General features: G+C 40.7%; 1 protein-coding gene across 1 annotated transcript in view; it reads left to right on the forward strand.

The window, feature by feature from the left end:
* The window catches only part of PKD1L1 (polycystin 1 like 1, transient receptor potential channel interacting), a 193,459-nt gene that overhangs the window by 24,506 nt on the left and 146,276 nt on the right, over positions 1-22,677 (forward strand). Inside the window, exons 2-5 of the mRNA XM_049893068.1 lie at positions 6,232-6,320; positions 13,262-13,382; positions 13,968-14,197; positions 15,232-15,554. Of these exons, the coding sequence (XP_049749025.1) occupies positions 6,232-6,320; positions 13,262-13,382; positions 13,968-14,197; positions 15,232-15,554 (763 nt within the window). The remainder of the gene's footprint in view (positions 1-6,231; positions 6,321-13,261; positions 13,383-13,967; positions 14,198-15,231; positions 15,555-22,677) is intronic.

Consider the following 22,677-nt stretch of genomic DNA (forward strand, 5'->3'; position numbering starts at 1 on the left):
GATGATAATATGTCTTGGTGTTTTTCTTTTTGGATCAATCTTAAATGGGATTCGATGAGCATCCTGGATAGATATCCTTTCATCTTTCATGATGTCAGGGAAGTTTTGTGTCAGGAGTTCTTCAACTATTTTCTCTGTGTTTTCTGTCCCCCCTCCCTGTTCTGGGACTCCAATCACTCACAAGTTATCCTTCTTGATAGAGTCCCACATGATTCTTAGGGTTTCTTCATTTTTTTTAATTCTTTTATCTGTTTTTTTTTTCAGCTATGTTGATGTCGATTCCCTGGTCCTCCAGTTGTCCCAGTCTGCATTCTAATTGCTCGAGTCTGCTCCTCTGACTTCCTATTGCGTTGTCTAATTCTGTAATTTTATTGTTAATCTTTTGGATTTCTACATGCTGTCTCTCTATGGATTCTTGCAACTTACTAATTTTTCCACTATGTTCTTGAATAATCTTTTTGAGTTCTTCAGCAGTTTTATCAGTGTGTTCCTTGGCTTTTTCTGCAGTTTGCCTTATTTCATTTGTGATGTCTTTAAGCATTCTGTAAATTAGTTTTTTATATTCTGTATCTGATAATTCCAGGATTGTATCTTCATTTGGGAAAGATTTTGATTCTTTTGTTTGGGGGGTTGGAGAAGCTGTCATGGTCTGCTTCTTTATGTGGTTTGATATGGACTGCTGTCTCCGAGCCATCACTGGGAAACTAGTTTTTCCAGAAAATCTGCTAAAAAAAAAAATGCAGTCAGATCCCTATCAGAGTTCTCCCTCTGGCTCCGGGTATTCGGATGTTAATGGAGCCGCCTGGGGAGGGTGGGGGAGGGATCAGAGAGCTGGGAGAGTAGCACCTCAGAATATGGCCAGAGTTGCTTGTCTTGCTTGGAATGAGTATTATGTCTGAGATTTCTGCGGGGCACGTTGCCTATGTGTAGTGGCTGTGTGGAGATTGCCCCTGGGGGTCTGGCCCGCTTGAGTCACGGTCAGATCCTCTGCTGTCAGCCCCACCCCCTAGGTTAAGGCTCCCTTACTGGGACGGTGCACTCCCGACTCCAAAATCAGTCGCTGCCTCCCGAGGACTCCCCGTCCTGCCAGCTGCGTCAGGTGCCGCCCCCGCAAACCAGCTGGTACCCCTCCGGGGTCAATTCAGGGGGATGTAGCTGCTCCCCACGCTCACGCCATGCCCGCGCCTGCCAAACTCCCGTCGGGACGGCTTCCCGCCTGGGACTCTGCTCTCCCCGCTCCAAGACCAGTCGCTGCCTCCCGGGGACTTCTCCCACCGGCTGTGCCGCCACGCAGCCCGCGCGAACCGGTTGGGCCCCCTCCCGGAATGAGTTCGGGGGCTAGGGCTGGGCCCCTTGTCTGTGCCGTCTGCCCCCCTGGGCTCTGCCCCGAATCGGGCTCCGAAGGTCACCTCACTGGTACGCTGGCTCTAGGCTCTGAAAACAATCACTGCCTCCCCATATTTGTTTGTTCTCCGTCTCTAAATCTGTGTTTGTTGTTCAGAGTTCGTAGATTGTTATGTATGTGATCGATTCACTTGTTTTTCCGAGTCTTTGTTGCAAGAGGGATCCGCGGTAGCGTCCACCTAGTCCGCCATCTTGGCCTCGCCTGTCTGTCAGTTGATTTTTGACAAAGGCAACAAGTCTATCCAATGGGAAAAGAATAATCTCTTCAACAAATGATGCTGGGACAACTGGATCTCTACATGGAAAAGAAGGAAGTTGGACCAATACCGTACACAAAATTTACCATATATACCATATACCATATACGGAAACTAGCTCAAAGTGGATCAATGACCTAAATATAAAAACTAAAACCATAAATAAAACTCCTAAAAGAAAACATAGGATACAACTTTAAGCTCTTGTTTTTGACAATAGATTCTTAGATGTGATAACAAAAGCAAAAAAAAAAAAGAGCAACAAAAGAAAAAAAATAGATAAATTAGACTTACTCAAAATGGAAAACTTTTGTGTATCAAAGGACATTATCAAGAAAGTGAAGAGAAAACCTACAGACTGGGAGAGAATATTTGGGAGTCATATATCTGATAAGGGTTTAATATCGAGGACATACAAAGAACTCCTACAAATCAAGAAAACAAAAAAGAAAAGGAACCCAATTAAAAAAAAAGATGGGCATATGACTTGAAGAGGTAATTCTCCAAAGAAGGTATAAAAAATGGCAAATAAGCACCTGAAAAAATGCTGAAGGTCATTAATCATTAATCAAAAAAAACCAAACCCATTGCCATTGAATCGATTCTGACTCATAGTGACCCTGTCCACAATGATATATCACCTTACTCCTGCTACACACAGTGCCACTAGGATGGGTATTATCAGAGAAAAAAATAGAAACTAAAAAATGTTGGCCAGGATGTGGAGAAATTGGACCCTTGTACATTGCTGGTGGGAATGTAAAAAGGTGCATGTGGAAAACAGTTTGGCAGTTCCTCAAAAACGCAAGTGTAGAATTACCGTATAACCCAACAATTCTATTCCTTGGTATGTACCCAAGAGACCTGAAAGCAGGGACTCAAACAGATCCCCGTACACCTATGTTCATTATAGCATCATTCAAATTACCGGAAAGTTGGGAACAACCCAGAATCCATCAACAGATGAGTGAATAAACAAAATGTGATGTATCTATATAATGGAATATTATCCACAGAATGATATTGAAATTCTGATATATGCTACAAAATGGACAACCTGCTGAGTGAATTAAGTCAGAAACAAAAGGACAAGTAGTTTATGATTCCACTTATATGAAATATCTAGAATGGGCAAATGCATAGATACAAAAGTTTATTAGTGGTTATCAGGGACTGGGAGAAGAGAGAATGAGAGTTATTGCTGAAGGGATACTGAGTTTCTGTTTGAGATGATATAAAACTTTTGGAAATGGATAGTGGTGATTGTGGCATAGCATGATGAATATATTTAATATCATTGACTTGTACACTTAAAAATGGTGAAAATGGCAAACTTTTTACTACATATATTTCACCACAATATTTTTCAAAAAGGCCTCGTGCTAAATCTAGAAGGTTATAATTTAGCTTAGATTTAATAAGAACATTTATAATTCTTAAAAACAAACCCACTGCCGTCGAGTCAATTCTGACTCATAGCGACCCTATAGGACAGAGTAGAAGAGGGTTTTTTATTGAATGCAAAGTGTTGCTGAAGAAATTCTTAGCTCTAAAATTGTATTATTAGAGAATTGCTTCAACAAAAGAAAAAAATCTATTGAAAGGATTCTGGAAACTGGAGACAGGCATGTTGTCTGAAGCCTAGGGATTCATGGGCACAGGGATTCAAATGCTGCCAGCTCTCTGAATTCACCTCCACTCTCCATTTCTCTCTTGCTGCTAACCAGCTCACTGCTCTTTTCAGGGTCCGCGGTGACGTGTAGCTGCCACAGCTCCTAGGTTTAATATATCTACAGGAAATAGCCGATGGACAATAGGCTGAAGACTGACCCATCTTTCTCAGCCTGAGTTCCGAAATCCCAGGTCTTGGGCAATTTACCAGCAGGCAGAGGAGGGGCCTGGCTGGGGTCAGTCTGGGACTGGGCTGCCCAGACATGCGGTGGGTTGTGGGGAGGACAATCAAAGAAGAAGGGATGGGAGCACTAGGCTCACCCTGTGGTGAGTGTGCTCCATAGTCCTGATCTGTGAGCCAACATCTGCCAGTCTTCACCTTGGCCTTTTTAACACCTTCACATCTTCTTCTCTTGGAGGCTGACACACCTGGTGTCTGCAGTTATAGATTTGTAAAAGGACTCCAAACTTTCTCCAGCATAGTGAAGAGCAACCAGCCAATGTCATACTTATTTGTTTGACAGAATACCCCAATGTATCAAATACATGGCCACCCAGAACTTTGCCTTTTGTAGATATTTGATTCCCCCCAAAAAACCCAAACCAACTGCCGTCGAGTTGACTCCGACGCATAGCTACCCTATAGGACAGAAGAGAACTGCCCCATAGAGTTTCCAAGGAGTGCCTGGCAGATTGGAACTGCTGACCTCTTGGTTAGCAGCCATAGCACTTAACCACTACACCACCAGGGTTTCTAGATATTTGATTAGGAGTGTTTTACCGTGATATTTTGCATGTATCTATTGCCAGAAATTTTGCCAGAAAGATGTTTACCTGTGTTTTATTGACTATGCAAAGGCATCTGACTGTGTAGATCATAACAAATTATGGATAACATTTCAAAGAATGCGAATTCCAGAACACTTGATTGTGCTCAGTGGAACCTGTACATAGACCAAGAAGCAGTCATTTGAACAGAACAACGGGATACTGTATGGTTTAAAATCAAAGAAGGCGCACATCAGCATTGCATCCTTTCACCATACTTTTTCAATCTGTATGCTGAGCAAATAATCTGAGAAGGTGGACTATATAATGAAGAATATGGCATCAGGATTAGAGGAAGGCTAATTAATAGCCTGTGATATGCAGATAACACTTACTTGAAACACTGATAAAGATTAATGACTATAGCCTTCACTATGGATTACACCTCAACATAAAGAAAACAAAAATATTCACATTTGAACTAATAAGCAACATCATGATAAACAGAGAAAAGATTGAAGCTGTCAAGGATTTCATCTTACTTGGATTCACAATCAACACCCATGGAAGCAGCAGCAAAGAAATCAAACAACGTATTGCAATTGGACAAATCTGCTGCAAAAGACTTCTTTCAATTGTTAAAAAGCAAAGATGTCACTTTGAGAACTAAAGTGTGCCTGACCCAAGCCATGGTATTTTCAGTCATCTCATATGCATGAGAAAGTTGGACAATGAATAAGGAAGACTGAAGAAGAATTGATACATTTGAATTAATGGTGTTGGTGAAGAATATTGAACATACCGTGAACTGCCAAAAGAATGAAGAAATTTGTCTTGTAAAAAAGTACAACCAGAATGCTCCTTAGGAGTGAGGATGATGAGACTCCATCTCACTTATTTTGGACATGTAGTTAGGAAGGACTAGTACCTGGAGAAGGATATCATGCTTGGTAAAGTAGAGGGTCAACAAAATACAGTAAGACTGCAACCATGGGCTCAAACAGCAATGATTGTGAGGATGGTGCAGGAATGGACAATGTTTTCTGTTGTACATAGGGTTGCTATGAGTCGGAACTGACTCAACGGCGCCTAACAGCAACAACAACATTGCCGCATCATGCCATAAACTACTAGAACCCTCTTTACTACTGCAAATAGAGTCAACAGTGCATTTAAAACTAACCAGAGTAGAAAATCAATTCCAAAGTCCTCAGAATCAATTCAGGACACTCATTGTTAAGATTATTGCCTCCCGCAGTCTTTTTTTCAATATAGCAGCCAACAAATGCTTGTAAAACAGAAGTCAGATTAAATCACTTTTGTGCTCAAAACTCTCCATCTTCTCCAGAATAAAACTCAAAGTCTCCAGACCTGCAAGGCTGATATCTGGCCTCCTTTATTTCTCTGACTCCATCTCCCATGCTGTCTTGGAGCCGAAACTTATAGTTGCAGCCACGCTGACATCCTCGATATGCTTCACACAGGGCAAGTGTGCCTTCATGCCAGCAACTTTGACCTTGCTGTTTCCTCTCCCTGGAATGCTCACCTGGACACTTCAGGGCTCTGTCCTCTGCACTCCTCAGTATTTCTGTTCCTTTGGCTCTCTGTCAAATATCACCACATAGAGAGATCTTTCCTGGTCTGTCTGCATAAAAATGGCACCCACCCCCAGACTCTCAAGTCCTTTACTTTGCTATATTCTTCCTCTCAGCACTATGCTACCATCACAGATGGATTTTATATCTACTTGTTTGTTTTTTTTTTCTGGAGCCCTGGTGGCGTAGTGGTTAAGAGCTACAGCTACAGCTACAGCTGCAAACCAAAAAGGCAGTTCAAATCCACAAGCTGTTTCTTGGCAGTTCTGCTCTGTCCTATAGGTTTGCTATGAGTCGGAATCACCTTGGTGGCAACAGGTTTGGTTTTGTTTGTTTGTTTTCTGGCTTCTTCCAGTTGAATGTCAGCTTCATGAGAACAGAGGGATTGTCTATTGTTCTTGGCTGTTTCCTAGTGCCCGTTAAAGTGCCTGGCACAGAGTAAAAAAAGGAACTACTATTTGAATGAAATCATTTTACTTTCCCAAGTGTACTAGGTTTTTATAAGCAACTCTTGAATTTTTTTTTTTTTCTTATAGAATGTTTTGAAACCAACTAGTGAAACAATGCTAAGCTGTGTTAATGGGAAAACACCAGCTCCTCCAGATTGGGGTAACTGTGCAAACAGGTATGTCAATAAACCATGGCTAAGATCATGTCTTTCTGAACATGCAAATAGGACTTACCAAGAATCAGTCAGATGTCAAGCTTGGCTTGTCCTTACATGGTCCTGCATCTACCTAGTCAAGGCCTCTCTGTGGTGTGCGAGACTGAGAAGAAGGTATAGAATGTTCAATCATTATGGGAAAAGAATTATATTTTGAAGCTAATTTGCAGAATCAGACCAATTAGAATGACAATTTAACCCAGAATATTGGGAGCCATACAAGAGAGCACAGATGGGGACCCCATTTCATACGGTCACTATCATTCTTATAAAATCTGGAAATGTATTGAGCCTTAACTGGGCACACATACTAGATTCTATGTTATTTTCCTCAGCTGCTGTCAGCTTGGCCCCTGGCTCATGGTGACCCCGTGCACAACAGAAGGAAACACTATCTGGTTCTGGCCATCCCTATGATTGGTTGTATATCTGACATTGTGACCCACAGTATTTTTATTGGCTGATTTTTGGAAGTAGATCACTAGGCCTTTCTTCCTAATCCATCTTAGCCTGGAAGCTTTGCTGAACCCTGTTCAGCATCATAGCAACATGCAAGCCTCCACTGACAGATAGGTGTTGGCTGCACTTGAGGTGCATTGGCCAGGAATTGAACCCAGGCCTCCCACATGGAAGGTGAGAATTCTACCACTGAACCACCAGATAGTACAGAGTTGGCTATTTCAAGAATCTATCGCATATGGGTTTTAAAACAACAGCATTAGACAATCAAAAATTTAAAATATGCTTTGGTGAAGGGTAAGAGAGTACACAATACTGGAGAAGTTAGCACAGCTTGACCAGGGCAAAGTCGTAGAAGCTTCATAGACACATCCAAATGCCCTGAAAGACAACTACTGGACTGAGGGCTGGGGACAATTGTCTTGGGGGACATCTAGCTCAGTTGGCATAATGTAGTCTATAATGGAAATGTTCCACATCTGACTGTAGTGAGTAGCGTCTGGGGTCTTAAAAGCCTGTGAATAGCCATCTAAGGTACATCTACAGGTCCCATCCTGGCTGGGGCAAAAGAGAATGAAGAAGGCCGAAGACACAAGGGAAAGATTAGCCCAAAGGCCTAATGGACAACAACTACCACAACCTCCACCAGACTGAGCCCAGAACAATTAGATGGTGCTCCATTACCACCACCGCCTACTCTGGCAAGGATCATAATAAAGAGTCCTGGACAGAGAAGAGAAAAATGTAGAACAAAATTCGAATTCACAAAAAAGAAAAAAAAAAAAAAACAAAGACCAGGTCTGAGACTGGAGAAACCCAAAAGTATGGCCCTTGGATACTCTTTTAACTCAGTACTGAAGCCACTCCTGAGATTTACCTTTCAGACAAAGATTAGACAGGTCTATAGGATCAACAATAACATGTGTGAGGGTCATGCTTCATAGTTTAATTGTGTATATGAGACTAATGGGCACACCAGCCCAAAATCAAAGACGAGAAGGCAGGAAGGAACAGGAACACTGGACAAATGGAAACAGGGAAACTGGGGTGGAGAAGGGGAGAGTGTTGACAAAATCATGGTGTTGGCAACCAGTGTCACAAAACAATTTATGTATTAACTGTTGAATGAGAAACTAATTTGCTCTGTAAGCTTTCACCTAAATCACAATAAAAAAATTAAAATATGTTAACATAATTATAAATTTATTTGGCCTTCTGGACTAAGACTAGGAATTTTGGATTCAATAATGTCATACTATTTCTGAAATCTATGGTTTTACTTATTCTAACTAAAAGTAAACATTTCAGTATACAAAGAGCAAATGTAATTTTTCATTTCTTAAAGGAAAACGAAAGATGGGGTAAATGTAGATGTTTTATTGTTCTTCCTCATTATTCTTTCGGTTCCAGTATTTTAATTGATGCAAATCATTGTCTCTCTATGTCATTGTTCAAAGTGTAGTTGATGGTGATGGCCCATGAATGTTGCAAAGAACTGCTAAATTAATCACAGTTTTCTCTGATCATCCTCCAGTATACCTGGCCTTGACTCTTGCTTTACTGTTTATTTGTAATCTCTCTCCCTCACTATCCTTTCCCTCCAAAAAAAAAAAAAAAAAAAAAAAATCCCAACAATTGGTAGAAGTCTGCTCTATGCTTAGCAGTGATCTCGGGGTTACTAAGGCTAATAAATAGAATTCCTCATCTCAAGGAACTTAAAGTCCGGTGCAGGAGACAACTATAATACAAGCGCTGAGTCAGATAACACCAGCATAGAACAAACTTCAAGGGAATCCATAAAGGAGCTACTAATTATGGCTGAGGAGTCAAGGCAGGATTGGAATTGGGCTGTAGAAGTTAAGGAGAACTTTGTTAGGTAGAGAAAGGGAAGGATATCATCCCAACAAGAAGAAGCATTAAGGAGAAAGTCAGGCATGTGAAAAATATAGAATGCTTTGGGAAAAGTACGTAATTCTTGGTAAGTAGGTGTTTTAGCCAACTTTGATAGGCTATACTAAGTAACAAACAATTTTATTTTCAGCGTTTTATAATAGCAAAGGTTTCCTTTCATGTCAGCTGTGGTCCAGAATTGGTTCTGTAACCCATGATGGCTTCATTCTGGGATTCTGGCTAAAGGAGTAAGAACCGACCGTTGTTGGGCAGGAGAAAAAGAAATGGCAGAACATCTCGAAGGCTCTTAAAACTTCTACTAGGAAGTGGCACATATGACAGCTGCCAGGTGGTTGGGGAGAAGTATAGCCCTCTCACAGGGAAGGGCAGCAAAGGGCAGTGCCCAATGGGAAACACAGCAGAGGGAAGGGAGGAGCAGGAAAAGCTGCAGGAAGTTTGGAGCCCTGTGAGCCATGTGAAGGCATTTGGCTTTATCTCTTGGCAGCGGGTAGTACTGGGAGAGTTTTAAGCAGGGAAGTGATGAGGTCAAATTTATATTTTGTTCTAGCATGGCAATCATAGAAGAGGGAAGCAAATGCAGGGTGGGCACCCATGCTCTTCTCTGTTACAAGGCATCTCCCTACCAGGTCTCAAACTACTGCCCTAACATTCCAGAGAGCAGACTGAGGTAGGGCAACCATAACAGAACATGAAGCAGGGCAGTGTGCGGAGCCAGCAGCGCACATTAAACGTAAGTCCCAGGTCCAAACTAAGATTGTAAAAATCACCAATGTAGCCACTAGCTAGAACTTTAGAGTAAGGAAAATCAATGAGGGCTCCTTTGCATGGGAAACCCACACTCTAGGACATCTGACTGTGTCACCTTGCCTATTCCAGCCTCTTTGTCTTTGCTGCTGGCAGTACTGGGGAGTACGGGTCCCGCTAGAAGGTTTGTGACCCAGTCTACTAGACGTATGACCCAAAGGCTATGGCCTCCAGAATCCATTTTTCTAACGATATTCTTTCTTTTAGAGGAGGAATTTGTTTTGGTTGTTCAGGATCGTGTCTGTCTTCTGTGCGGCTCATTTCAAAGTGGGACATCTCAGTATGAAATTCTTACTGGAGTGGTGTGAGGAAAAGTTGTTCTTTGCAGCTGCAGCAGAACAATTTTCTCCAACACCAGGGTAAACTGATGAAGAATTTTGAAGTTTATTTTTGAGACTTGATTTAGGAATTTAATTTATAAGTAAATGTGCTGTAATGTAATTAAAGATAAATCTTCATTTGTGAGGCAGTAGTGGTTCAGTGGTAGAATTCTTGCCTTGCATACAGGAGATCCAGGTTCAGTTCCTGGCCAATGTATCTCATGTCTGTACACCACCTGTCTGTCAGTGGCTTCCATGTTGCTATGATGCAGAACAGGCTTCAGCAGGGCTTCTGGACTAAGACTAGGAAGAAAGGCCTGGTGATCTGCTTCTGAACATCAGCCAATAAAACCCCTATGGATCATAATGGACCTATCTGCAAGCCATCATGGGGATGGCACAGGACTGGGCAGCGTTTTATTTCATTGTGCATGAAGTCACCGTGAGTTGGGGGCTGACTCGATGGCAGCTAACAACAACAACAACAATATACTACCATGGGAGATGTAATTATTATTTCCCTTCTATGGCCTGTGAATAAATTCAGAGAACAAAAAAAGTAAATAAGAACAGGTCTGGGGCTTCTATCCTATGCCAGAGCTCCTGTCTTTTACCTCCTACCTCCGGTTCAGCCAGAGGGTTGCATCCTTGGTCCTCAACTGCAACAAACCAGAGGCTATGGCATGGGCAAAGCTCTGGCCAGAGTCTTTGGGTAGAAAGGAATGGCTTTCCTTCCTAAAAACAAAAGATGCTCTTAAATTTGAGCAAAGTAAGACCCTGGGTAGAGAATGGGTTCCTATGTCTCATGGTCTTAGGTCTGTGAATGTAATTCACCCCCTGCCCGTATACCATGCTAGCCCTTTTTGATGGTGTCCTCTAAATCTTTGACCTGGGCTCTGGACCTTAACTAACTAAGACAGGCAGACTTTTTTTTATTTTTATTTTTTTAAAGAATATTACTACATTAAGAACTAAAGAGATATAAAGAAAACACGAGAAGCAACTGCCTAGAAAATATACCACATTAGGAATGGTTGAAATAACTTAGGATGTCTATTCTGGGTGAGAGAAGATTTGGGAGGGACAGCATAGTTGAAAAGAACATGGAGGTCATTTCCAGCTTTTGGTCCTGCGCAGGTGACTCAGACAGTCAGAGAAATGTGAAGAGAGAGCCTGGGGAATGGATACATAGAGTTTGGCAGCCAGTCAGTGGGTCAGAGCAGAGAGTCAAGGTGACAATATCAAGTAACATTTGTATTGTATTTTCACAAGAGCAAAGCCCCTGGCACATATATTACTCCATATGGCTCACAAGGGTGAGGCTGTTGTCTTCAAGACAGTGAGCCTTTTGAGGTTCCAGCATGTTTTGGACACTAGGAGTCAATGTCAGTTGAACTGAAAAACCAAACACAGAGGCCCTGGAATGGCCACCATGTAAGTGAGTAACAATCCAGGCCTCATAGGACCGTACCCTGCCCTCTTAGCTACAGGGCCTCTGTCCCACCCTCCTCAACCCCCAATCATCCACACCCCCATGTCTAGAAAAGCAATGCCAACTCAGAGCAGACTCTGGGCAACAGGCATTGGGAGTCCTGCTCAGAGAGAGAATTGGTCTCACAAGGTAGAACAGCCAGAAAACAAGACATTCATGTTGACCTACCTGAAGCGAAACTGTTTTTGCTTGAGGGGGTATTCCGAAGAAAGGAACCTAGAATTACAGCTGAGACAGCACACAGGTGTCTGAGTTCTCTGGTCCTGCTGGCTTTGGCCAAGTCCCTCCTATTGGGCTCATGATGGCTCCTCAGCCAGGTTGAGACCTCCATGACAACTGTATTTTTAGTTGGCATGGAGTCAGCTCCAATTCATGGCAACCTCATGTACACCGGAACGGAACGTCGCCATCTTCACAGTCGTTGGAATGCTGAAGTCCATTGTTTTGGCCGTTGCATGTCTTGAGTGCCTTCCCACCTGAGGGGCTCATTCATCTTCCAGCACTACATCAGACAATATTCTGTTGTGATCCATAGGTTTTTTTTTTTTTTTTAATTGTGCTTTAGGTGAAAATTTACAGCTCAAGTTTGTTTCTCATTCAAAAATTTATACACATATTGTTTTGTGACGTTGGTTGCAGTCCCCACAATGTGACAGAACCCTCCCCCTTTCCACCCCAGGTTTCCTGTGTCCATTTGTCCCATTCCTGTCCCTTCCTGGTTTCTCATCACACCTTTGGACAGGAGCTGTACATTTAGTCTCATATAGCTGATTGAACTAAGAAGCACTTTCTTTGTGTGTATTATTTTTTGTTTTAGAGTCCTGTCTAATATTTGTCAGAAGAGTGGGCTTTGGGAATGGTTTTTGTTCTGGGTTAACAGGGCATCTGGGGGCCATAGTTTCAGGTGGTTTTCACTGGCTGATATTCAGATCTCCAGACCTTTCTTCCTAGTCTGTCTTAGTCTGAAAGCTCCACTGAAACCTGTCCACCTTGGGTGACCCTGCTGGTATTTGAGATATCGGTGGCATAGCTTCCAGAATCAAAGCAATGCACAAACCACGATAGCATGACAAACTGACAGATGAGTGGTGGATGACAACTGTAAACACAGTCCTGTTGCAGTGCCACATGGAGGTGACACCACTTATTGGCTCTCATCCTTGCTGGACGTAGTTTCCAGCCCCTCTTTTCCTGCCAGGTTTTGAATGTACCAAACATGAGAAGCAGTTATTATAAGAGAGGCCTCTCCTCTATGGCCGGGCCCATCACAAATGAGTTATTACTGAACAGTCTAGCGCCCCCTACAAAGAACACACTGGGTTCTTTCTGGCTGGAGCCCCAGGTGCAACTAAGGCAGTGTAAGCTGAAGTCTTTCTCATGGAAGAGGCACCATTAGAAAACACTATAAATTTGATTCTCCTGTTGGGTTAATCTTCTGAATCCATGCCTGAGTTGGGCATAGGTTTTAATAGATGGCTTTAAATATGCTTCACTCTGCCATTGGAAACTTCTCACTAGAATACTTGCCACAGCCTTTTTGGTTTGGTTCTGAGCTATGTCATATTTCTCTGTAATCAACCTTGAGATAGTATGCAGGACACCTGAATAAAAAAACAGAACAAGCAGTTGCTGTCGAGTTGATTTTGACTCATGACAATCCCATGTGTGTCAGAGTAGAACTCTGCTCCATAGGGTTTGTCATGGCTGATTTTTGGGGGGAGGAGGAAGTAGAGCACCAGGCTTTTCTTCTGAGGTGTTTCTGGGTGGACTCGAACCGCCATCGTTTTCGTTAGTAGCTGAGCATGTTAACAATTTCCACCACTTAGGGACTCCATGATTAGTAATCTGATGCACCAAATTCTTGATATAAATACTACTAGGTTTCCTTCTTTTTTTCCTTTTTCCTTCATATTTAGGACCTCCCCAACACCTTCTATTACAATCAGAGTTATCTGGACTAGCAGCAGCCCCAGCTCCACATGCCGACCAATGTGTGCTGTTGAGGAAGCAAATATTACATTCTTTGATCTGCTCGAGGTTGGTATCTGAACCGTGCAGTTGAATTTTATGAGGAAGCTACTGGTGAGTGCCTGGGAGGGTCACCTGTGTGCAGATGGCCCTCAGCCTTTGGTAGTGAACCAGAGTGTGCCTTTCTGGTCCTTTTCAGCACTGCTCATGCAGACCGAAAGTATAACTAAAATTTGTCGCTGCAACAAAGGAACGTATATTTTGATGTCCTCAAAAGCACCACCTCTAAACCGTCAACTTTGATTTATAACTGACCGTATCAAATAGCTAGTTTTTCATTTGCTTAACCAAGGGAGCAATATGAACTGCTGATAATAATCATTCCAGAAATTCCTGATAAAATTTTCACTGGTTCCGGCTGGCTACAGTGTGGCCCTCTCTCGGAGAGTAGCAGGAACAGTATGCGTTATCTCCTTCCCCACGTCATCTCATTGCATGAGGTGGGGAAAATTTGTGTAGCCTGCAGAATGACTCTGAGACCTCAGGGTCACCCAGATTCCCTGTGAGTTTGCATGTTGATGCCAAGAGCTTATGCCAGTAACTAGGCCATTTGGTAAGCCCTCAGCCGCTATTAAATTTTTTTTTATATTTCAGTGCAACCCTTCTGCAGGGGCACCGTACAGCCTGAAAATGGAGATTTCCGATTGCATCATTAGACCACTGTGCTCTGCAGAGGATGTGGTCAAGAAGCTCCCTCCTGGGGCCCATGTGTTATTGACCACTGTTGAGATGGGGGCCTGGACTGAGGCAATGGGCCCCGTTCAGGTCAGCAGCAAGCTATCCCTCCTGTGGTCAACTTCACGTTTCCTCGCCTTTCCCAAAAGGTAAGGTAGGGGAAGTGGGAAGGCCATTGCCCTTCTCATGACTGAGTCAGGAGCTATGCCCAAATCCAGCTGGAAACTTTAGCATCCTCATTGTACCAGAATCTGTCTTTTGCAGCTATTTGCCTTTACATTCCTTTTTTGTTTCAAATCAGGCAGATATCCAGAATGAAGGCTTGTCTGTTTGATTTTTAGTGTGGCAGGTGCAGCACGCTTTGAGAGGAGAAAAAAAAAAAAAACCAAACCCATTGCTGTTGAGTCAATTCCGACTCATAACAACCCTATAGGACAGAGTAGAACTGCCCCATAGGGTTTCCAAGGAGCACCTGGTGGATTGGAGCTGCTGACCTTTTGGTTAGCAGCCAAACTCTTAACCACTATACCAGAGGAGTGAGCAGGTGAATTGGTCCTAAGACACTGAAGCCCTTTTCACTGTCATGAAAGTCTCCTGTTTTCTGTCCTTTGGTTTATGCTGCAGCTACCTAATGGTACCAACGCCTATGTATCACCCTGAAATAGCTTTTTAAAAGTAAATTATGATCATGACACTTGACTGTTCACAAGCCTCCACAGCTTATTCACGGCAGAAGAGTCACACTTGCAGGTGATGGGCCCACTCCCCGACATAGAGCATTTTTATGAAAACATGAGGTGGCGACTTTTGAGAGGCCCAAGTTTTAATGTCCATTAATTCAGCAATGAGAGAAAATATTTTCATTATTCCCTTTCTGGATGCATCTAGACTAGTTCTAACATGTTAGCTTACCTTGGACTCTTCTGGGTGCTGTGACCCAGCAGGTCTGGGTGGGGACCAAGACTTTGTATCTGTAACAAGTGACCAGATGATACTGATCCTGGGACCCTGTTGAGAACCACTGGTCAAAGCAATTTGAAAAAGATCACACAGGTCTTTTTTTCAGTTGGAAAGCCTCCAGCTTGGTCGCCTCCCTGCTGGTGATCTGTTGGGGTGGAGGGAATATGATTTGATTCTGGAGGTGACCCTGTTAGACTCTGAAGCACTCTGCCTCTCCCCACAGCTCTGCGGATGTTTCTCCTGGTGCTCACCACTCCCAGGGCCTCTCAGTGACCCAACCTGGGCCCAGGAAGCCCTGCCTCCTCAGTCTGTGTCTTCCTTGGGCCATTGCTACACAAGGTCCAGCTGTTGTGGAGAATTCTGTCACCCAACAGTTACCAGAAACTGACACTTGGGCATCGCCAAATCTGGGGTTCAAAGTTCAAATGGCTTCTGAAGGGCCTCTTTGTCTGGTGACGGATTTTGGAGACAGCCCAGGAGTCCAAATGAAGATCCAAAATACATCTGAGGAAATCACAGTCACAGCCTATCACCAGTACAGGAAAGGTATGGCACATAGCTCCATTATCAAGAACATGGAAGGAAAACCCTGAATTCGGGAACATATGAGTAGTGCTTGGGAATGGAGGGAGGGGAAAACCATTAAGACAAAAACATTCCTTGCTTTAATAATAATAGCTCAGCAACACGCAGTGAGCAGTTTCATGTCTTGTGCTGTGGTCTATTCTTTATATACTTTATCTTATGTAATTCTTAAACCACCACTATGATGTAGGTATTACAATCTCTGTTTTAGAGAGGAGGAAATAAAAGGCTAAGTTAATACAATGGAGTTACTTCTTACACACAGGTAAGATTTTAAAGTAAAATTACAATCGAAAGTCCCTTAAATTGCCCCTCAAATAAATAAATAAATATATACACATATGTTATATAAAATATATATTTTATGTATGTGTTGTCTATCTGTTTGTCTAACTATCTATCATCTATCTATATAACTGCAAACTAACTCTTGCAGTAAAATTTCCAACTCTTTACATTTGCACCAAAAGAAGGAGAAAAAAAAAATCTCTCTACTGACTCCCAGCATTCAGACCATTCTGCCTTAGATAACTACTAAATCCCTAGACATGATGGGGGTGGAGTGAGGGGAGATGCTTTCCTAATTGTAAACAGGATTTAACTTCTTTCTTTTTCCTTTTTTAAATTAATTTTTTGAATATGGTACATTCACAAGGTTCAAACCCCCACCTTATAGAAAGATGTGTAGTCGAAGGTCTTCCTCCCACTAACTGCCCAGGTCCCTTCCCCAGAGGCAACTACTGCTTTCATTTCTTATATTTTTCATACATTTAAACCCGTCAAGTTGATTCCAACTCATAGCAACCCTATAGGACAGGGTAGAACTGCCCCATAGGATTTCCAAGGAGTGGCTTGATGATTTCAAACTGCTGACCTTTTAGTTAGCAGCCAAGTTCTTTAGCCACTGCACCACCAGGGCTCCTTCACACATTTAAGCAAATACAAATACTATTTTTCCATCTTTTACACAAATGAAAGCATTCTATTTACAGTGTTGTACTCAATTATATATTCATATCTTAGAGATATTTCCACAACTATACTAAAAAAGTGTCCTGTTCTTTTGTATAGTTGCATACTAAAAAAAAAATCAAATCTATTTAACCAATTTTTTAATTGATGGACATTGAGTTTGTTTCTAATTTTTCAATATTACAAATAATATTGCTGTAAATAATATCCTGTATATATCATTTTTTTTTTATATATCATTCCAGGAGCAGTGATTGCCTCAAATGCTGTGTACACTTGTAACTTGATGGTTATTGCTAAATTGCTGTCAGTAAGGGCAGTTTATATTCCCATGATCAATGCAGAAATCAATATGATAGGAGAAAATTATATTTTTCTGCAGGTTGATTGTGAATTTTTCTTAAGTTCAACCACATGAAACTGCCAGTATCCTGCCATATGTAACCAAGAAAAAGGGCAGTTTCATATGATACAACCTACTTTAATTAGTGAGGATGAGAATCTTTTTGTATGTTTGATAGCAACTTAAATTTTCTCCTCATATCTTTTGTCTAGTTTTCTATTGGATTAATGAATTAATGCCATTTGCACGTGCTTTCTCAGAAATTAAGAGGCTTAGTCCTTTTTGCATAATATAAGTTGAAAATGATCATGAAGATGGTGTATGACCTGGTGACGTTTCTTTTTATTATAAGGTTGCCATGAGTCTGAGCAACGGCAACCAACAACAGCAAGTTGCAAATAGATTTTTTCTCAGTTTATCGTTTTCTTCTGCCTTCCCTTACAGTTTTTTTTCTTTCCATGCAGAGACTTTAAATTTTTATTAAATGTAATTTATCAATCTTTTATGGTTTTAGAGTTTATATCAGCGTTACAAATGCCTTCTTTAATCGAAACTTATAAAATAATTCTCTCATGATTTCTTCTAGTATTTTTATAATTCCATTTTGTACTGATAAATATTTAATATGTATTTTCATATAAAGTTTGAGGTGTAGCTTACATTTTAGTTTTTTTTCTGATGTCCACTCATTTGTCGTAACACCATTTATTGATTAATATGCTAATTTCCTCTATGCTATCTGGGTAATTTGAAGACTTTTCTATTTTGTTCCATTGATTTGATCTGTTGGTGTATGTATCTCTGTCACAAGACTTTATGTTTGAAGAACTGGCTAACCTCCCTTTGTTATTCATCTTCTAGAATTATTCTATTTCTTATTTTTCCATAAGCTTTAAACTCACACTGACTAATATAAAAATATCCTATTGGCATTTTTCTTGGGATAGTGTTAAGTTTATAAATTATTTTATGCTAAATTTTATGCTCAAGAGTCTCCCCCTCCATGAATATGCCTTTCTTGCTCCTTCTTTTTTTGTTTTTGCCTTTCTCTTTTCATGTTTTTCAAGCCTTGTGTTCTTCCAATCAGCCAACCACCGGTTGCCATTAAATCAACTCTGACTCATGGCGAACCCATGGGTGTCAGAGTAGAGCTGTGCTCCATAGGGTTTTCAATTGCTGATTTTTGGGAAGGAGATCACCAAGGCTTTCTTCCAAGGCAACACTGGGTTAACTCAAACCTCCAGCCTTTTGGTTAGCAGCTGAGCACATTAACTCTTTGCACCTATTTCATCGTATCGAACTTATATTTTTTCGTAAGATATCTTTATCTTTTGTACTGTTGTAAAAGAGTTCTTTTCTTGTTGGGATATAGGAAAGCTGTTGATACTTGGTGTTAATGTTGTAGCCTCCTATATTAACAATGCTCATATTGTTTATAGTTATCTTAAAGTCAATTGTTTTGTGTTTTCCAGTTATATAAATATGTTACTTACGAATAATGGTATGTCAGCCTCTTCTTTCCAGTTTTATACCTCTAGTTTCTTTTTCTGGTTTAATTACATTGACCAGTACTTCTAGAACAATGTCAAGTAAGATAGATGATAGTGGGCATGTTTGTTTTCAGAAAACTCTAGTGCTTTCCTGTTAACATTGATACTGGATTCCAGGCAAATATAATTTATCATTTTAAGGAGGTTTTCTTCTTTTATTGAGAATTAAAAAAAAAAAAAAAATCAATAATGGTTGTTGAACTTGTTAAATCCTTTTCAGTACCTGTGGAGCTAATTTTTCAAAATTTATTTTACATTTTGTTGTTATTGTTGAGAATATACACAGGAGAACATACATCAATTCAACAATTTCTACATGTACAATTCAGTGACATTGATTATATTCTTCAAGTTGTGCAACCATTCTCACCCTTCTTTTCTGAAATTGTCCTCCCCCATTAACATAAACTCACTGCCCCTTAAGTTTCCTATCTAATCTCTCAAGTGTCTGTTATCAGCTTGATCTCCTACTGATAGTTCTTAGAAGAGCACAGTGCTCAAGGAAGGCATTCTTTACTGGCTAAGCTAAACTTATTTGTTTAGACTTCAGGGGATATTTTTCGTTTAAGGTTTAAAGATTATCTCAGGGCAATTGATTCAGGGGTTCATCTAGTCTTGATGGCTCTAGAAAGTCTGGATTCCATGAGAATCTAAAATTCTGTCCTGTGTCCTTCCTGCCCCATTTTGATCAGGATTCTTCTATAGAATATTTGATCAAAATGTTCAGTAATGTAGCTGGGAACCATCCAGTTCTTCTGGTCTCATGGCAAAAGAAGTAGTTGTTCGTGGAGCCACACATTCCATTTCCTCTTCCTATTCCTGACTTTCCTTTTTCCTCTGTTGGTCCAGGCAAGTAGAAGCCAATTGTTATACCTTGGATGGCAGCTTGCAAGCTTATGAGACCCTAGGCACTAGGCAATAAACTAGGAGATAGAAAAGAAGCAATAAATGTGCTATTAGGCCAGTTAATTGGGATGTGTGGAGCTGATCTCAGGTTTTTTTCTTTTTTAAACTTATTTGGAACTATGAATGTCATGGGTTACATTCACCAATAACTTAATATTGAAATATAGTTAAATTCCTGGTGGGGGAAAGTCTACCTGATTTTGATGTATTATTTAAGTGTGCTGCTGAATTCAGTATTCTAATGTTTTATTTTTGATTTTTCCATTGGTAATATACACAATGAGATTGGTCTGTAGTAATACAATTCTGTGTAATAGTTTTGGATTTTTGGTTTCAATGTCATGTGGAAAGTTTATTTTTCTTTGTCCTAAGTTTAAATAGCATGGGAAAAGCTATTCTATTTTGAAGAATTTCCTTTCTTAGCTTTGGCACCGGTACTTTTTTTTTTGTCATTGAATTGGGGGTAGCTTATTGACAACTTCCTCTATTTCTTCTGTGGGAATTTATCTGTTTATATTTTCTACTTCTCCTGTAATCAGTCCTCCTAAATTATATTTTCTAAGAAAATTGTCCATTTAATCCAGGTTTTCAAATTTATTTGTATAAAAGTGAACAAAGTAGGCTTTTATAATTATTCAATTTCATCATAATTATTCAATTTCATCATTATCTATGGTTATTTCTATAATTTATTTTAAAAATTCTATTGTAGCAAAACATATTTAACAAAAAATTTGCCATTTTGACCATTTTAAAATGTCCAATTCAGGGACATAATTACATTCACCGCGTCGTACAAACATCACCACTATCTTCAAAAGTTTTCATGACCCCAAACACAAACTCAGTACCCTTTCAGCAATATCTTCCCCTTTCCCTCTCCCCCTAGACCCTGGTAACCACTAATATACTTTTATCTCTATGCATTTGCCAATTGTAGGTATTTCACATAAGTGGGATCATATAATATTTATCCTTTTGTTTCTGACTTATTTCACTTGGCATAATATTTTCAAGGTTTATCCATGTCTCCTATCATTTCTTGTTTTGTGCTTTATGTATTCTTTTTTTTGCCTTAGTTAGGTTGAGTAGATTTTTCTTAGTTTATTTAAAGAACCAGGCTTTATATTGTGTTAATTCTACATTTTCCCCTTGTTTGTTAATTTCTGCTTTTATCTTTACTCCTCCTTTCCTGCTTTTGCTAAGTGTTTTAGTTCTTGTTTTGCATTTGGAGTTGGATATATAAATTATTTATTATTATTTAAGAAGTTTTTAAATTTTCAGTTATCACTGCCTTTTTGTGTTTTAGTTTTTTTGTATTACAATGGCGAGTATTTTCTGCAGTATTTCTACTTTTTTGTTTTGAAGCATCTTCCATCTGCTGAGCCCTTTCGCTCATCCTCAACTCTGGTCCTCATAATCACACCCTCAAGGGGAAAGGGTGATGGGGGGAGGGCAGAGGGAGGGGAACAGAGAGGGAAAGAGAGTGAAGAGAATATCGTATAACATAGGATTCAGTGGGAGTGATCCTTGCACACAGCTAGTGTCCTGTCCTACATATGATGACCTAGGACATCTCCTTGCCCTTCCTTTTTATTGTTCATTCCAAATTCGTTTAATAAACTGTGTGCACTGCCAGGGTCCCTTAATGACTCCTCACAGCACCAGTTGTGCAAACTACTCTAGGGAAGTGGAGATCATTTGTTGCGAACAACAAATGTGTAGTGGATAATAAATCCCACTTCACACACCAACTGGGTCCTGCAGAAATCTCAACTCCTCTTCCCTGGTCAGTCCTCGTAGCCCTTTCTCTCTCATTTCCATTCACCTGTGGCTAGGTGAGCAGGTACCGGACCCTTCTCTGTTTCTTAGTCCAATAATCCATTGGAATGACTTACAAACTACAGGGAAAAGGGCTACCTTTAATCTTGCAGGAAAAAGGATCCAAACACAAAGGTTAAGGTCTCGGAGGGGAGTCTCAGCGCAAAGCTGCATGTCCTCAGGGGATGCATTTATGCACTTACCCTCAAAAGTAGATGTTTGCTTTTATCAGCCAGGGAAACTCCACTGAGCCTCCCAAGGCCTTTATCCGGTTCCTCAGGTGATCGTGATAGATTACATCACACCTCCCAAGGCTTAATTGGCATAGGGCACCCAGGTTGTCCCTTTGGGTCTGGTCAACCCCCACTCTTTGGCCTCAGGTGTGGTTCTACTTTCAGGAACTAGGACCAAAGGCCAAATTGTTTACTGCAAGGGGATTCCACACCTTGGACCCAAGCATCTGAATGCTGTCTGTCAGTCATTCTGCTCTGTGCAGGTGTTCTGCTTTGTACTTGGAGGCCACCCTGCACCCAGGTCGGTTCCCATCTCTTCACAAGGGCCTAGCATAATTTAGTCACCCTATTATTTTCACTTTTTGGAGTCATTATGTTTTAGGTATTTCTCTTGTGCACAGATAAGTTGGCTTTGCTTTGTGATCCACTCTGACAGTCTTTCTGTTATGTTTTACATTATGTGCTCTTTGTAAACGTTAAGATATCTTTCATTGAGTAGCCCTGTTTTTCTTTTGCGTGTTTGTCTACGTTGGTGTTGTGATAGTTGGAAGGGTGGTAGTCTTGTTCTACTTGTCCCCTTTTATTTATAACTCTATTAGACGTCCCTATCCCTCTATTTCTTTGTTATTCGTTACCTACTACTTTTGACAATCCCTCTTCTTTATCACCCAATTTTAGTAATTTAAATGGTCTGTATTAGTATTCACCTTTGTATTCTTAAATATGCTTATAAGCCAATTGCCGTGGGTTCCATTCTGACTCACGGACACTGTATGTGAGTCAGAGTATAACTGTGCACCATAGAGTTTTCAATGGCTAATTTTTTGGAAGTAGATCACCAGGCCTTTCTTACAAGAAGCCTCTGGGTGGACTCGAACTTCCAAGCTTTCAGTTAGTGACCAAACATGTTAACTGTTTTCACCACCTGGGGAAAATCAAATATGCTTACACCTTTGTGAATTGTTCTGTTAAATTTACATGTTACCTTTTCATGTTCAGCAATTACATATAAGGTAATCTGCATTACCCCACAACTTCCCACCTCTTTATCTCTTCCCCTCCCAATTTTTTTTTTTTTTTTATGTAGTTTCTACATTGTCAGGATATTTACCTTTTTTCTGTCATCTGTTTTTTCCACATTTGTTTTAGTTCTAGTTCTAGAGTTAAATACATTCAATTCTCATCTTTAGTCCTTCTGTCATAGTTTTCCCATTTGGTTTGCTTAAGTTTGTTCTCTAGTAGATTTTTTAGGAAGACAC

The sequence above is a fragment of the Elephas maximus genome, chromosome 8 (genome assembly GCF_024166365.1).
Source record: "Elephas maximus indicus isolate mEleMax1 chromosome 8, mEleMax1 primary haplotype, whole genome shotgun sequence".
Taxonomy (NCBI): domain Eukaryota; kingdom Metazoa; phylum Chordata; class Mammalia; order Proboscidea; family Elephantidae; genus Elephas; species Elephas maximus.